At 41.2% G+C, this 16586-nt stretch overlaps 1 protein-coding gene across 3 annotated transcripts in view; it reads left to right on the top strand.

The window, feature by feature from the left end:
- BRF1 (BRF1 general transcription factor IIIB subunit) overlaps positions 1-16586 on the top strand; it is a 175553-nt gene that overhangs the window by 41643 nt on the left and 117324 nt on the right. For all 3 annotated transcript variants that reach the window (XM_080593999.1, XM_080593997.1, XM_080593998.1), the window contains exon 3: positions 6136-6309. In XM_080593999.1, coding sequence (XP_080450125.1) covers positions 6216-6309 — 94 coding nt within the window. In that variant the 5' untranslated portion in view covers positions 6136-6215. The remainder of the gene's footprint in view (positions 1-6135; positions 6310-16586) is intronic.

Raw genomic sequence — 16586 nt, 5'->3', positions numbered from 1 at the left:
CGCTACTTTGAAATAGCAGCATTACTGTCCTCGTTGGTGTGAGGGAAGAGCTGCGGATGAGCAGGCAGAAGCCAGATGAGAGTAATAAATAGCTGCAGCTACTTGACATAACTGACTTTTAAGGGACCCAAAAAAAGGTATGATTCCTCTTGAAGAGTGGAAAAGAATGAGATGTTTCTGTAGTAACGAGATCATAAAAGATAGAAAATTGCTTGTAAAGAACGGGTCTGATTTTTTCCCCATCTTTCTATTTTGCTTCTATAAAAACTGAAGCTGCAGTTTTGCTATCAACTGCCACTTGTGTAAGCATTTAATATTACCAAGTTTTGCTTCAAATCTGTTTTTGTGGCAATGACTGCTAACCTCTACATTTTGTTTTGTAAATAACAAGTTTCCTCGGTCCAAAGCATGTTAAATTTTCTGAACTAAAAGGACAGAAGAATTCAGCTGTCCTATCTGAACTTCTCCCTTCCAGGCTTACATGCGTGTCCAAAGCACTGAGATTGGCATCAGCTGAGAAGAGATGAGAGTGTTTGTTTCAGCGTGCTGGGAGTTAGATGGCCAGAAACACTTTTTTTAGTAGACTTGGAACTAAAACCAGAAAAGGGCCTTTTGTTTTTAGATGCAGATTCAGGAGCGTGATAAACTTTACTACTTGGTAGCCTGGGAACTTGATTTTGCGTGCTGCTTACAGAAGTGCAGGCTTCTTTTTCTCTCTTCCTTTTTTTTCTTTCTCTATTCCTCACCCTGCCCGGTATGATGTGCCTTAGAGAAGTAAATGGGAACTGCTTGGTATCTGTCCTACACATCATAAAATTTCTGTTGTTTCTAGACTTTTTTTTTTATTTCACTCCTTAAAGGAAAATAAATTTACTGTTTTACTGGTGAGGGAAGGGGGAGGATTTTTGTAACCTTGCTGATGGGCTTGTCCAGCCTCTAAAAAGACAGTTCCTAGTCCTTTTCCCAGAGATACAGCCACCATTTTAATGCCATCACTAAATTGCAAGGGCAGCATGAAGTGTAAGCTTTGATCTTATAGACTGTATTTCTTATGGGTCAAAAAGAAATCCCAGGTTCTGTCAATGATCTGGAAGGCCCAAGAAAGGAAATTATTTTTGCACGCTACTGATACACAAAAAATGTACCTAATGGGGGTGTGCTTTACCTCTGTTTCTTGTCTTCTTGTTCTCGTCTTGTCTTGCAATTTAGAAAAAATGCAATATGCATTTATGACTGTTTCACACGATGATATTACTTTATAATACTGAGATAGTAGTTGCAAGTTTTTTGTGTTGTCCTCTCAAGCTTTTTTTTTATCGTTTTACTGGGTATAATGGGTAAGAAAGTCAGAAAGTTGTCTTGCGTTTTGTTTTGTAACCCAGAGCATGGTACGGTTTAAAGGTAAGTTCTTTTCTTTTCCAGCCAGTAGAGCAATTCAATTTATTCGATGAGTTTGTAACACTGCAGTGTAATCTGGTGAACACTGGGTTGAGCAGATTGCTAATAAATTGCATTGCGATGTCGGGTATTCCTACTGTTTTGGCTGAGATCATAAGGCTTGCTGCATCCTTGCAGAGAGCTGGACCAGCTAGCTGCACGCTGGGACCATATGGCCAGACCAGCAGCATGGGCATCAGCCAGCACTTCGGGCTGATTGAAGCCATGCTGCTAAGCGTAGAGCAAACTAGAGATAGTCAGGAGAAGAACAAGAAACGGCGGGTTATAAAATGCCACCCAGCTAGCAAGGAGCACGGGGAGTGGAAGTACATCCAAGGGCTGGTGGACATGCTGCAGTATTGTGGGTTTGCTGGAGGGAATTACTCATCTCCTGAGCCCCAGAGCTGGCAGCTGCTCGGCAGCTCCTCCCCGCACTGCCCGTACTGCTGCGGTAGCCGCTCTGAATGCTTAGCAGGCTTGTAGATACCATCGCACTCCTACGAGGGCTTTTCATGTTGAGGACCGGCAGTACGAATGGGAGTTTGGTCTCAGTTCATGTTTGTCTTTCTTGATGCTATCTGGAGCGTCGTATAGAGAATTTGTTTTGATGAGTTATTTTCTTATGCCCCATTTTTCTTAAGCGCGGACGTCTGCTCTTCGGATGCCAACAGAGTAAAATTGTTGTACTTATAGTTAAATAAAATATAACATCTATATTTTTCAGCTCTGGAAATACCAAATTGGTGAGATTGGCAGAACAAATAGTATATCGCTTTGTGACTTCCATTTGGTTGTCATCTGGCTGAGCTGCGGGCACTGTACAACAGTTTGGTACTGCAGTACTGGCACAAAAACTGTTTAGCAGATACCTGCCTTCTCTTGGCAGTTACCTTTTGAGTGGAAATGCTTCTTGAATCTGTGGAGGAACCGGGAGGAGTACAAGGGATCTGGTGTTCCCTGTGCAGGAATCCAGAAGCGTAGTTAATAATGCTAACTCTTTCAGCTCTTTGCTGCTGCTGCTGTTGTTGCATAAGATACCAGGAAAATAGAAATTTGTTGTCATGTTAAATTCAGGGCAGGAGGGAAACCCAACATATCTTTTGATCCTCCTTTGGTAAATAGGAGACTGGTTGCAGAATGTAAATGTTTATCTTAGATGATGATGCTATAAATAGTACATTTATCCCTCTTCTGTAGCAGATGAGGACAAAACCAAGTTAGTCATCGAGACGCATGTCGCTTCTAAGATGCTGCTGCTTGTTCTGCATAATGGTGTTCGTTTGGGGGGTCACTGGCAGAATCTCAGTTGTATTTTTGCTTGAGCTGTCTGCCTGACATAATACTGCAGAGCAGCTTGAGGAAGTACCAGCGCACAGATCTAAAGCCTTCGCTGATCTGCAGAAGGCTGTGTACAGCACGTAATGAAATAGCATTTCCTAAGTGGGATGAGTACCTTTCTGGGCTTTGGGATCTCTTTGGTATTTGTCCGTAGATAATGACTGGCCACCCCGAAAGTAATTGCATTTTAAAATATTGATGCTGGGTGAAAAGCTCAGCTAAAAAAGTGTGTGTTACTCAAACAAGCATACTATTTGCCTAGGATGGATTACGATGAATTGTATTTCAACATTTGAAATTAAGGTTAAATACTCAGAGAATATTAGTGGTAGCTTGGGGGTGAGGCCAGCTGGTGGGAAAGATTGCTTGTGGGGAAGAAAAAAAAATAAAAAAAAAACCTTCCTCAGTGTTACTGAGTGCCCCGCGAGGTGTGGAGCTCTGCCTGTATGGGAATGGAGTTCCTGGGAGGAGGAATGCTTCGTAGTGGGGACAGGCCAGGAGGGTGCTGGGGTAAAAGCCCTCACAGACACTTGTCCTCTTCGTGCTCTGCATCTCCAGCTCACTTGGGCTGGTTCCTGGTACGTGCCCCGGACTGCTCTGGTGGCGATGTGGCAGGGTTCCTCATCACCTCTTGTGTGGTGGCTGCACCCCGCGGGTCCCACCGCCCTGGGGAGCCGGGCTGGCCCTGCGGGCCTTCTGCCTTTAGCCCCGGAGGCCTTCAGGAGAGCAGGCGGCTCCTCCCTGGCATAGGAGCTGCTCTTATGTTTGTTGTGAAAGCTTTACTCAAGTGTTGTCCGAGTTTTGCTTTTAAAACTTCTGGGATTGTTTCCTGTTACCAGTTGCCTTTGTGACTTTGAAGACGTGGAGTCGGAGGGAATGACGTGCTCTCGCTGCTGAGGTGATTCCGGTCTGGATCTCCTGAAGCTGGGGGAGGCACAGTGGTGTGGTCAGCTCTCCTTATTTCTTCATTTGTTTTTAAGTGGTTGTACATCTGCGTGTAGTGCATAAAACCTCTGCAGATGACAGATCTTTGTGTCTTCATCTTGGCTTGATAAAACATGACAAGAATGGAGAATACCACCAGTGAAAGACACTTCTGACCTAAGAGCCCTAATAGTCTCCTTGGGGTCACAAACCGCAGGGGAGCTTCTCCTTGCCTGTGCTTCATGCTCTGTTAGATGGTGGATTGCTTCCGATGGCTCCTTCTCTGTTGCCTGTCTGTTCTCTTGGCCCAGAGGCCTGGGTAAGGTGGATCCAGTGTGGCTCTTCTTGAAAAATAACCTTGGAGAGTAGAAACCTCTGCGGTCTGTCCCCTCGTCCTGGGGCTTGATAGCTGCACAGCTCCTGCTGTCGCTTCTGTGCTGTGGTGGGGTGCTCTCAAGTGTTGTAAGGGTCTGTAAAGCTTTGGGGATGTCCACAGCTCTTTGTTTTTCCTGTGTGAGGAAATGGAAGAGGGTGGCTGAAGACTTGGTCCCAGTCCCCAAACTGGGGGAGACCTGGGGCCGCCTGTGCTGGCTGCAGCCTGAGCGCTGCCCTCATGTCACTGCCGGACCAGGACCTGCTCATGTCTTGCCTTCTGCTCCACTGGGTGGGTCCCTCGGGATCAAGTTGGGGGGATAAAATAGGAAGCTTAGATGGTAGGAGGTAGCTTTCCCTAGCCTCACTGATCCCCGCTGGCCTCTGCTTGCTCAGGGTTGTAGTTCTCAAGGGTAAGTGTTTGTTTTTTTTGCCCACAGCTGAGAACAAACTGTTTCTGTGCTAGAGGTATAGAAGCCCAGAACCTGCTTCAGAGCACAGGTCGTCGAATGTGAAATAAAACTCAGGGGAGGGAGAGTGCTAGGTAGTGTCTTAATTCTGGGGAGATGTGTGGTTTGTATTTGAGACTCTAAGGCATCAAAGCCACCAGTCCAGTGCCTGCTAATGTTAATGGGAAAGCAATTCACTTAATGGGCTTTGGAATACTCTTGAGTAGCTTATTGTCCCAGTACCTCCTGTGGAAGGTGATGTATCCTTCCTGTCATTACTTCTTCATCCAAATGTGTTGTACCCGATTGCCCAAAGTGACTTCATGCGCTCACCGATGAGATCTCCTATTGCCATCCCCACAAGAGAGCAGGAGCTGCAGCTTTGCTGTAGCTTCTGTTTGTCCAGAGTTTTTGTGGCCCTGGTGGATTTCTGGAGTCACTTTTTATTAAAGCCAAATTGAGCCAGCGCTGTTGGCAGAAGGTTGTTCAGAGGTTAAACTTTTTACCATGTTATTAGTGATGATTATGTAGGAAATTTGCATAAAATTAAGAAGTGCAGTGTTTGCAGGCGTTGTTGGGGTAAGTGTTGTGCAGTCACCATCATTTTCTGCAGAAAAGGTTGCTGAGGCACGCGCAAGCTTTGTGCCCGCTTCAGCAAAGCTGCTTCTGACATCTCTGAAGGGAACAGATGAGTGTTTCCTGTAAATATGCATACTGGAAACATCTGTCCAGCACATTGAATTAAAGGATTTTTCTTGATGTGCTGTCTGACCCCTTTATGCTGAGGAACTTCAGTACTGTTTTCCTCATGACTTCCCCCCATCTTTTTTCTTAAGCTGTCTTTTCGGTGCACTTTTTTGTAGCTGGACTTGTGAGAATGGACTGAATCTTGCTTTCCACATCTGTCTTAGCAGCTGTACCGCTTCCTGCAATGAATCATCCAGAGCACTTTTTTAATTATTATTATTTTGTTTAAGGGTGAAGGCACATTTGTTTTCCTGGAGCCACAAACGAGTCTCCGCAGTCTGGCAGCCAAGCCTTAAATGAAGGCGCTGCTGTGAAAGTGTTTGGAGGAAGGAAGTGCCTCCCTATCAGCGGTGATCACAGACAGGCTCTCAGAGCAGCCCCTTTCCTTATGGGCTTAGGCTGTGGTCAGAGGAACTGCAGACTTCATCAGCTCTTGGAGAGATGCAGCAAAATGTCTCACTTGTTTGCACGTTAACATCAAATCTGACATGATCTGATGCTTTCAAAAGCTCAGCTCTGTAGTGCCAATTTTCAAACTGTATTAGGGGAGGGGGTGTAATCTTTCTTTCTGAGGTGTCTTGACTATGTTTTTGATCCTCTCTTGGAATGATCTTTGCAACTTCATTTTCCAGGGCTCATTGCTTGAATACATTTCAGTTTAGGAGTGCAAATCCAGGCTTTTTTTTTTTGAGGCCTAACAATGATGTAGCTCCCAGGAACTTGATCCATTGCTGTGTTCTAACTTTTGTATTTAACACAGAGATGAAATCCAAAATCCACCCTCTTGGTTTTGTATTCAAACTCCACTCTGAAAAGCACTTCAATTACGAAGTTGTTAAGAATTTTTTTTCCTTGTTAATTTTTCTAGGAAAACGGCAGATTCACCACTTGGGAAACCAGCTTCAACTGAATCAACACTGTCTGGATACCGCCTTTAATTTTTTCAAGATGGCTGTGAGCAAGCACCTAACCCGGGGGAGAAAGATGACCCATGTAATTGCTGCATGTCTCTACCTGGTGTGCAGAACAGAAGGAACTCCTCGTATCCTTTCACGCTTGTGCAATCTGAGAGTTATCACTTGGTCCCCTAGGTAATACACCTATGATGGAGGGCAAAAAGTTCACTGTTCAAGCAGTGACAATAAAAAAAACATACTTTTAGCAAGTTAACTAACCCAGCTAGATTTTTTTTTCTAAATTTGAAAAGGTAAGTGTTTAGAACCTCATTTTATGACTGTTGGTTTTGTATAATGAAGTGAGTGGGATATTTTCCCGTGGTTCGAGTAAAATTCTTCCCTTTCTAAATAGACAATACTTAGTATTATTTTCAAGGATCCATACATTTAAGTCTGCCTACCCTTAGTAACTTAATTTTTTTTCCTCAACATTTTCTTCTAGTGTAAAACTGTTTTTTTCCTGTGCTTTGCTGGGGATTCTTTGTTGTTTTTATTAAGAAAAACAAAAAAACTAAAAATTAACCCCAAGCCTCGTGCACTGTCAGCATTAAAAAGCAGATCTCAGCTCCACTGGGATTTCCAACAAGATACTTAGATTTTTCTTCTAATGCTTGTGGGAAGGACTAACACGACTGATTGAGTTTTAGGGGAAAAGACATGATAAATTCTGAAATTTGCTTAAAGATCATTCAGGAAATCAATGGCTGGAGAAGGAGATGCACACAGGTTAGAGTTGCAAGTGAGTAGTCCTTGCTCTAGACATCCCTATTTTTGTTTTGTAAATATTCTTTTAAATCCCTATAAACTTAAATACTGATGGGTATTCAAATTTATTTGCTTTATGTATGTTTTTTATGTTGTGTTGCAGTAACTGCAATTTGGAGTTTAGTATCATGAACCCAAGAGAATACAAGCAATTACTTCTGTATTATTTTAGCTGTCCTTTTCTGCTTTAAAGCAGTTTGTGCATATCATCAGTATTCTATTTGATGTTTTTTCTAGATTGCTTGTTTTCATTCTATATTTCTTTTAGCAGTTAAACAGCTTATCTTTCCTTTTAGGATCTGAGTTATTTTTACTTTTGAGATCTACCTTCAGTATCTTAACATTTGTGTTTTCTGATAATGTTGTAGTCAATGTGTTTATATGTTAAAAAAAATTGTAGGAATAATGGAATTTAAAGGAAGGCTTGCCTATTACACTAATCTTTTCTAATGCAGTCTTGTGCAAACTTTGAATGGTATAACTCTGTAAAGATAGTGTTCAATTAGAAGCATCGCCACTATTGTTTATGCCCATGTCACATTTTTAAAGTAATCTATTTATAATCATTATCTGATACTACTAAATCATAGCCTAACCATAATATACAAATCTGTTTTTCCTCATTGGCAGTGATAAAAATATTTGGAACAGTAAGAGCTGTAGTAGGCAAGTAGGTACACTGTAATGCAGCAGCTATCTGTGCAACAAGTTACAACAACCAAACAACAATTCTGTGCTTGTTTGACATCCTTTTTAAAGTATTTCAGCATGTATCTCAGTAATGTGCAAGACGTACTGGTCTGGTCAATGCTTCATAATACCTAAATTCATTTTTCCACCTTTTTTGTTAAAAATAGGGCATTTCCTGTGTAATCTTGCATATAAAACAGTAGAAGTATGCTAGGAATAAGACTACAAAAAGAGTCTCTATATTTTTATATTAATATCCCCCAAAACTCCATCTTTACCTGCTTTGTTACTGTGTGGCCTGGGAATCAAGACATGATAGTGCGTGACTCTATGGCTTCGTTCTTTTAGTGCTGATTTTTAAAAAATCAAATCTCATTTTGTTGTTGATATTAAGAATGTAACTGTGATACTTTGGGAGAGTGAGTTCAGGTTCTGCCTGTGTTCTGCAGGTTTATTTTTCTCGATTTTATTTTTCAGTGTTTCAAGGCCAGTGTAGTGCAAAAACAAGCCCCAGATTACGGATTCTGAACACTGAATCATAAATTGCTTTCCTGGTTTCTTACCCTTTCATTAGAAATTTGAAAATCTGAGAGAGACAGGTACATATTGCTGGCCTTTGAAATTAAAATACATTCGGATCTCCACAGATTAATTATGATGGTCATTATCAGTGTGTTATATTTGTTTCCAACTTAGATCTGTCAAGGTACAGAAGTGCTGTAGGAGGCAGACTTGCTCCCACAGCAAGAAAGACCAAGAGCAGGTACAGAGAATGGCAAAGTGATGAGATGCTTTAGCAAGAACAAAGATGCATGTTCAGGGTAGTAAGCCTGTGATTGGTTTTGGTCTTCTGGAGAAATCAGTAGAGGATAGCATGCAAAGAGAAGAAATGTGATGGATATATACAGTATTTTTATTTATTTTTTGTTACTTAATTATTAATTATTTATAAGTTAATATAAATAATTTAATTATATTATTTTTATTAAATTAATTCATATTGATTATTTATATTTAATATAAATAATTTAATTATTATTTATTTATATGCAGATTTTTATAACACTGCTAAGTAGATTTACAGACTTTAAAATGTTCATTGTCATTGTGTTGGATATAGAACTCTTACGAAGAAATTATTTGGGAGAAGTTTAGAAAAGGAAGTTAAAGACTTTGAACATATTTTAGAGGAAAGAGATAACACGGAAGAAGATGCAATGAGCAGCATTTTTAGAGCTTAAAGATAATGCCTTGATTTTGGGTGGCCCAAGTGAGTGGAGTGACTGGAGTCATAGAGGCAAGAGAGATTAGATTGGAACAGATTAGCCTTTAAAATGGAAGACAGTGCATTTAAAATAAATATATATGATGGTAGAAGGAGCAAAGTATGTACTTGTCCTGGGGAGTTAGTCAAATATAGCCAGGGGCTGAAGTGATGAGAAATGGTGGTGTGCACTCACCAGTGGCAGGACCAAAGGAGTGGGAAGCGTTTGGAGAGGGAGAACGGGATTTAATTGTCTGCATTGAACTCAGTTTGAGGGAATGGAATGTATTTATCTTATGTGGATATCTGCTTATTCTTCTTTTTTCATAATGTACGTGTTGCCAGCCAGCCTCTGTGAAAATGTGAGGGAAACTCTAGCCAAGTCTGCTGGTGCAGTCTGAATTATGCCTGAATAACCTCAGCCTGAAACAGAAAAACATTAAGTTCTTCTTGTTTCTTATGTGTTGTTTAATTAATAGCAAAATGCAAAATATTCACGTAATACAAATAAAAGTTTGTTTTCTCTAAGTTATAGAACTATTTTTTCAGCTTCAAAAATGATTACAAGTACAGCTTTTATTTACAGTTCTTTGGAAAGATTAATACTCCATCTGAGATCCGAGTTCATTTTACATCAGTTTATGGCTTTTAGCTTATTTGACACACAAACCCACAATGCAGTAACTTTGACATGGCTTTTCCTTTACCTTGTTTATGTTACTTGTCAGTGTTAATGCTCCAAAGGAAGATGGCTTACTAGCCATTAGCTGGATTTGGGAGGGGTTTCATCCTTTGGGCGAGCTACCTATCAAAGCTTTAATTTATTATTCTCTTTATAAAACATGTCTGTGTAATCAGCGTCAGAGAAAAAGAAAAGAAAAATAAAAATCCGTATGAAGGGGTTACTGGTTTTAAACCATCAGGTCTGACGGAGCCGGTTGCCGTACTGCTGGGGCTGAGCAGCTCTGAGCACTTCCAGCGACATCTGACTTCAGCTGGCACTGCGAGCGCTCGGGGCACCGCCGACTACGGCTGGTAATTTGTTTCTTGGAATAGTAACAGTCCTCGGTTGTTTCTCTTTAATGTTTTGAACAGCTTTTCCACCCCTACATATGTTTGAATGGAAACAAAGGGCTCTTTCGTTGGTCCTGCTGTTCCCGAGAGGGAGAAGTTGGGAAGCGCCAGGCCGCGCTTGGAGTGACTTAGGGCCGGGCCGCAGGCTGCGGCTGCCCCGGGGTCACCCAGAAACAATGGGAGGCTGGCTAGGGCTTTCCAGGTGGGATATCGGTTTGTTTAAATTGAGGCACATTTCATTTTGTTTGTGATCCTTTTTACTACGTGCAACTGCGATAAAAAACTGTACGACTGTCCATGATTTTGTTTGTAATATTTTCCGATGCTACTACCTGGGCTTTTTGTGAGTAACATTTTGCATGGTAAATATCTTTTATCTCCATCACCACCCTTTTTTCCTTTTTTTTCCCCTTTGATGCTCTTTGGAAAATGCACCCTTAGCTGTAAACCAAATCCTGTCATATTAGACCTTAGTAAATAAAACCTTTTCCACATCAGAGGAGTCCTCACAAAGTTCCCTCACCAGCTATCTTGTGTAAATATCCCAGTGTTTGCCTGCAGAGGTAAGTTCAGGGCAGGTTTTTCCCCCGGGCAGCCTTCTCAGCTTGATGTTGTCCATGTTATTCAGGTGGCTTCAGCGGTGTTTTGTAGTCAGAGGAAAGACGTGGGCTCCCCCCGTGGTCAGTGCAGGGTAGCCAAATGAGACCTTCTCTCTGGATTGTTCATGGAGAGCCTTTCTGCCAAACATTGAAGAAAAACACCTCTTAAATGTAAGCGCTGGGAGTATAAGGCTGACAGGAGAAAGTTTGGTGCCTTGGTTTCTTGTGTGCAAGCTTGTGCTGGGTTAGAAAGTGTCAGGCACTTTTCCTCCCCTGTTTCCTCTGCCCCCGAGCCACCCTTTTGTTTGAGGAAAGATCATGGAGGCAATGCAGGATGCCAGCAGGCAAGAAGGATTTGGAAAAAAACCTGGGCATCTCCTCACTGAATGGGGCAGTACTTTGTTATTTCCTATTTGTCTGCAGTACTTGCACTCTATTGCCAAGCTATTTGAATGCCTCCCGGTTTAATGTGTTTATTTTCATGTCACAGTAAGGGAAGTTGAGAGTATTTATCTTCATTTTCCAGGTGCAGAACTGAAGCTAAGTGACACATTCAAAGTTACCCAGAAAATCTGAGATGGAGTAAGGAATTGGTTTCTTTTCTCCTGGATTAGGCGCTAGCCACTGAACCTTTTCCCCTTTTTGGATTTTGCAAGAGGTGTTCAGCTGATTTCCCTGAGAGCAGCATCAGGTTCTGTTGGCTTCCATACTGTTCATGGGAAGCTTTGTGTAACCTCACCATGAGAGCCTTTGATGGATACATTCTTTGTTCCCCTGCTAACACTTCAAGGTCCATCTTAGAAGGAAGTCTTGCCCTTTTCCTTGCTTTATTAGAAATGAAAAATTAGATCTCCAGCAATCTGTTGACCTCTGCTAAGCTTCCTGGAAGCCAGCAGGCCCTAATGTTCCCAATTAAAAAGTTAACTTTTGAAATTAGATTTTCTAATCAACAAAATTTCAGAACTCTAGTTAGGGAAGTTAATAAAAATGGTTTCTATTTCTCTTTGGTTATGGGCTGTCTTTTTAGTCACTGGCCTCTTGATTAAATATTGCGTTCAAAATGTGGTTTGTCCAAGTGTTGAATTTGACAAAGGCTTAAGATATTAAAACCTGATTTTAAATTGTATAGTTAAAAATGCACGTAATATTTACAAAAGCAAATGGCTTCATTTCACTAGATTATTTTTTGTGGTAAAAGATGCTGCGGTCTTACTTCCTAGAAAGGTGCTAGGACTTAAAGTCTTAGAATAGCCTTGTCCACTTCACTTCAGAATGAAGTTTTAAAATTGGCAAGCTTTTTTGTGGCTGGATTTTAATTGGGAGAGTTTCACCCTGTTAATGAAAATTTGTCATGTTAAATACAGTGCAGCTCTTGTTGTCCCATATTAGTTGCATCTATTTCCAAAGAGCTCATGTATTTTGTAGTATATGGCTTGTGTGATTCCTATTTGATACCACAAGAGAAAATGCTAGAGTTACAAGGAAGAAGGCTGGTATAGCAAGAGAAATTTAGTTTCTGCACCTCTGTTTCTCTCCTGGTTCTCCAGCCTTTCCAACCCTTTCCTCCAGCCAGGGTTGGGACTGCTAGAATTTAACAGCAAGACTCATGATCTGAAGCCAGCATATGCAATCTCCTTTTCCATGTATTGAAGGGAAATTGTATTTTTTCACTTAACAGTACTGCTTCACACTTTTTTGCCATATAGAGAGGTACAGCTACGTTGCTGAGAAGGTGTATTTCATGTTTCCTATCGATGGGAAGGATGGATGAGTTTTCCTTTCCATGTGCTCATTTGATGTAGTATGCAGGCTTGTTCTCTCTCTGGTTTTGTCATGAATCTGAACCCATATAAAAAGCTATTGAGAGATTAACTCTGTTTTGGGAGGAAAATCTCTGGCCACTGCTCTAGCTATTGCATATGGGTGCTTGTTTGAAAAGCACCGTCACCCTGCAGTCATCTGGGGCTGGTCCTCCATCTTCCAGGTGAGCCAGCTCCGTTCTCATCCCCGCACTGCAAGGGCTGCTCCTGGTGCTGCCCTGCGCTGCTGGAGTTGTTGGGACAGTCGGAGCTCTCACTCGAAGGTATCTTGCCAGGCGGAAGAGCCTGTGTTTCCCTTAGGTCTTGTGCCGTTCCTGTCAGTCCCCTATGAATGTCTTTGTAGTATCGAAAGTGTTGCTGGGTACTTGCGTTTAACACACTGTTTTGTTCCACATGTATCTGATGGTTTGCAGTGTCTTTTAATGAGAATTATCTCAAGAAGAAAATGACCTGAAGCCTTTCAGACTGGTGGAATGGATCTGCCCCAGAGGAACAGGGCTGGGGAAGTGCTAAGTGGCCCTCAGCTTCTCCTCTTGTCCTTCAGGGAAAAAAAAAAAAAGCCAAAAACTTCACTCGTGTATGACTCAGAAGTGGCAGGAAAGTAGTGAGTGTGACTGCCGAACAGCGTTATCCCACAGGGTGTCCTGCCTCTGAAAGTTATTGAAGCTTTCCAGAGGGAGACCATGATTTTAATGTGGAGATTCTGTACTTGGGTGACTTTCTTTGTTCCTTTAAGATTTTGGAAATATAAAAAGGGAAGGGAGCCTTACATTGTGGAGTGTGTCAACTCAACATCTTGCTGTTTAAATTCTTGTGCTTAATGCCCGTTATGGATGCTGCAGGGAGGGAGGAGAGAAGCTGCTGTAAGTGCAGTAGTGATAATTGACCCACTTAAGAGAGCTGCTCTAATTTTGCATGTTACAGCATCCTGGAAATTCAGATAAGAATGTTGATCTCTCCAGCTAATAGGATTTCTAAATATATCATCCAGAAGAAGCAGGAGGACTGTAATTTCGCATGTCTGTGTGTATTGAGGCTAACGTTTTGTTTAAGAACTGCACACTCTGAAAATCTGCTCTTTTATTAACTTGCTGCTAACTCAGGATAGAAAAGTTATTTGACCTCTGGTGCTGGGGGGTGCGGGGGGACACCTGGTCCTGCTCTCATCAAATGCGGTGTCAAAATTCTCACAGCTTCTGTGTGGAAGAGTGACCAACTTTTTCCCCTCAGGATGCTGGCACCCAGCAGGTGGCTCAAATTGTCAACTTTTCCATAATGCAGCGTTAAACAAAGCGTCTGCAGAGATGGGGGGGGGGGGACAGGGTCACAAGATGGCCTATAAAGATTACAGATTAGGCAGTTTTTGATAGTTTTGCTATTTCTGTTTTCCCCATTCAAGTGAAATTTTGAGCAGTAAAGGTCAAAATAATCCTCTTCTGAAATTCGACTGCAGAAGTCCTTTTTTTTTTTTCTCTGCTTTACAGAGCAGAGTGTTTCAAGTCTGTCTCTAGGCAGTTCTTTCTCCAAGCACACTGATGGATGTGACTGCTTAAAACAAAGCTTTTGCTCACAGTAGAGCTGTGGCACCTAGATTGTTTTAACTTTTTGCAGGTACTTTGCCTTGCCCATCATACCTGTCTGTGCTGGGACAAAACCAGCCGTCGTTCACCCTCCTTGGAAGGAAGGAACAAGCTTTGCTCTGAAAACTTCTGGATTAGGCCCACCAAAACCTTTGTTGCTGCGGGTTTGAGTCGTGTTATGGGCAGGTAGAACAAGTGCGTATTGTTTGGCAGCTCCGTGCTCTGTCGCTGTGTCAGGCCTTGTGTAGCACAGAAATACTTACAGCAGAAGAACCTGCGCTAGATTTTTTTTATGCATGCAATAATGGTGTGTTTAAATTCATTGCATAGTCTGCCCTCTTAATGAGTGGGTTCCAGTTTGGGGTTTCTGAACCGATGAGACATTCCTGTGGTAGAGGTAAAATGAGGAAAGAAGGGAATGGGAAAGCTGTGGAGGCATTGGCAGTAATGGGGTAAAAATACTGGGGGATGCAGCCCTCAAATACCATCAGCATAGAGTGGGGGTGAGGCTTTGAAACACGGCAGCAGAGACCCAGGAACTAATGAGGTGAGAGAAGGCAGGGCGAGTTCTGGGTGGATAGATGGGGTGATGGATGAGGGGAGGGAAATGTGATGGCAGAGAGGCCTCCTTCAAGTGAAACAAATACAAAGGAGGGACGATAAGGAAGGGGATCCCACCTCTGATGTCTTTGACCTTCAGCAGTCCTTGCATGGTTGTGAAAATAAATATTTAACAATCTTTTAAACAAGCTTTAAGAGAGGAAATGACTAGGTTGGCTCTGCTTAATTCAGAAGTTTCTCTTTGCATCTGAATTTTGCTGCTTATGTCAGCAAAAACAGCATTATAAATGGGGAGTGTTTTGACCTGATGGGAGTTAATATGTTGCAAACACTAGCTAAATACAAAGCAGTGTGGTATGGCCAGTCATTGTATAGCACATTATTGCTTTTGTCAGAGGATATGCTGGATGTGGTGAGGGATGTGGAGGAGAAGCTTCCTCTTCCTTCTCTGCACCCCCACCTTCCCCTTTTTTGAAAGGAAAAAAAAAGTTACCTGATGCTTTGTCTAAATAAATCCTGGTAGCAAACACGATCAATTACTGTTAATGCTTTTGATGCATTCGCTGAAAAATATTCCTGATTGTAGCCATCACTAATGATTTCTGCATTTTAATACTTTAGAAATCAATTAGAAAATTAAATGCTCTCTTCCATTAAAATCGTTTTGAAGACTGTATATTTGCATTTTAATGCAGTAAGATTGATGCCTTAGCAGGCAAATTCATATTCTTAAATAGTTTAATTAAGATAGGTAATATAAAATAGGGTAAATAAAATCCACTGAATTGAAAGCTATAAGCACTAATATGCTTGCTGTCGGCAAATACTGCTTTAACTTGAGGTCTTCTAAAACTGTTTCTACTTTCATTGTCCTCTTAAGTCTCACACTTTTTTTTTTGTCTTGCATTTTTTAATGTTGTAAGAATAAAGTGAAGGTGTATCAGAGAAACAGTGTTACCTTTTGAATTTGTTTTGGAAAAGCACAAGTCATTTTCATACCAGTCAGTCTTTCCTTCTATCTTAAAAGTAGTCTTGAGAATTATTTCTTAGACCCTAATAAAGTACAAGCCTTTTAAAAAATAGTATAACAAGGAGAAAAAATTTTCAAGAGCTCTCTTATTTCTTCAGATGTTTGTTACTAGGATTTTGTTTGCATGGTGTAATCTTCGTACGCAAACTTCATACTGGAAATGCTTCTCAATCAAAGATTTTTAGCATTTTGTAATATGCCAAGTATAACTCTGAGCTGAGCCTTTTCTAACCTTCTCATTATTAGCCTGCCTTTATGGCACGTCCATGTCCTTCCTCAAAGGAGAAAGAGAATATCTTCTAAATTTAACTGCCAGATTGGCTCAGTATTGTTGTAAGACTGAATGATGTAATACCCAATCACATGGTGGTATATCTGCTATTTTCCCCCTTGAGAGAGACAGAATTTTTCCATATTATTCAGTTTCAGCAGTTTGGGGAAAAAGGGAGTCTTAAATGAGACCCAAAACAACCAAAATCTTGATTTCTTCCAAGCTCTGCTTTTGAAGCCAAATGTTCCTCATGCCTTCTTTATTTTGACTTGCTAATTGGAAATAAGATGTTGAAGATAATGTGTGCTTTGAAGCTAGTGTATTGTGTATTTTATTTAGACTAGATCCTTTAAACATTTGACAATAAAACATAAATTGCAGAGCTCTCGTCTTTAGATCAGCTGTAAGTGAATCATTTAAGTTTTCAACATCCTTCCAGTTTGGGAGAAACACAGTAGTATCAGTAATGTTTTGACTGCATTTGTTGGTAAAGTGCTATGAGATTTGCTAATCAGTGTTTTTAAATGGAGACATATAACTGTTTCTTCAATGGTGGAGCATCTTGTCTGCCAAAAATAAGATCTTATGCCTAGATGGTAGAAATCAGTGCTCTTCAAATTCTTTTTGTATCGATAAGCAGGGAGGAACGGTAAATGTATCTATAATATAATTTTTCATACCACATACAAACTGCTAATGATGGAAAGCA

This window comes from Anser brachyrhynchus (genome assembly GCF_964034855.1).
Source record: "Anser brachyrhynchus genome assembly, chromosome: 5".
Lineage (NCBI taxonomy): Eukaryota > Metazoa > Chordata > Aves > Anseriformes > Anatidae > Anser > Anser brachyrhynchus.
The sequence above is the reverse complement of the archived record's forward strand: the minus strand, read 5'-3'. Positions and strand labels throughout refer to the sequence as shown.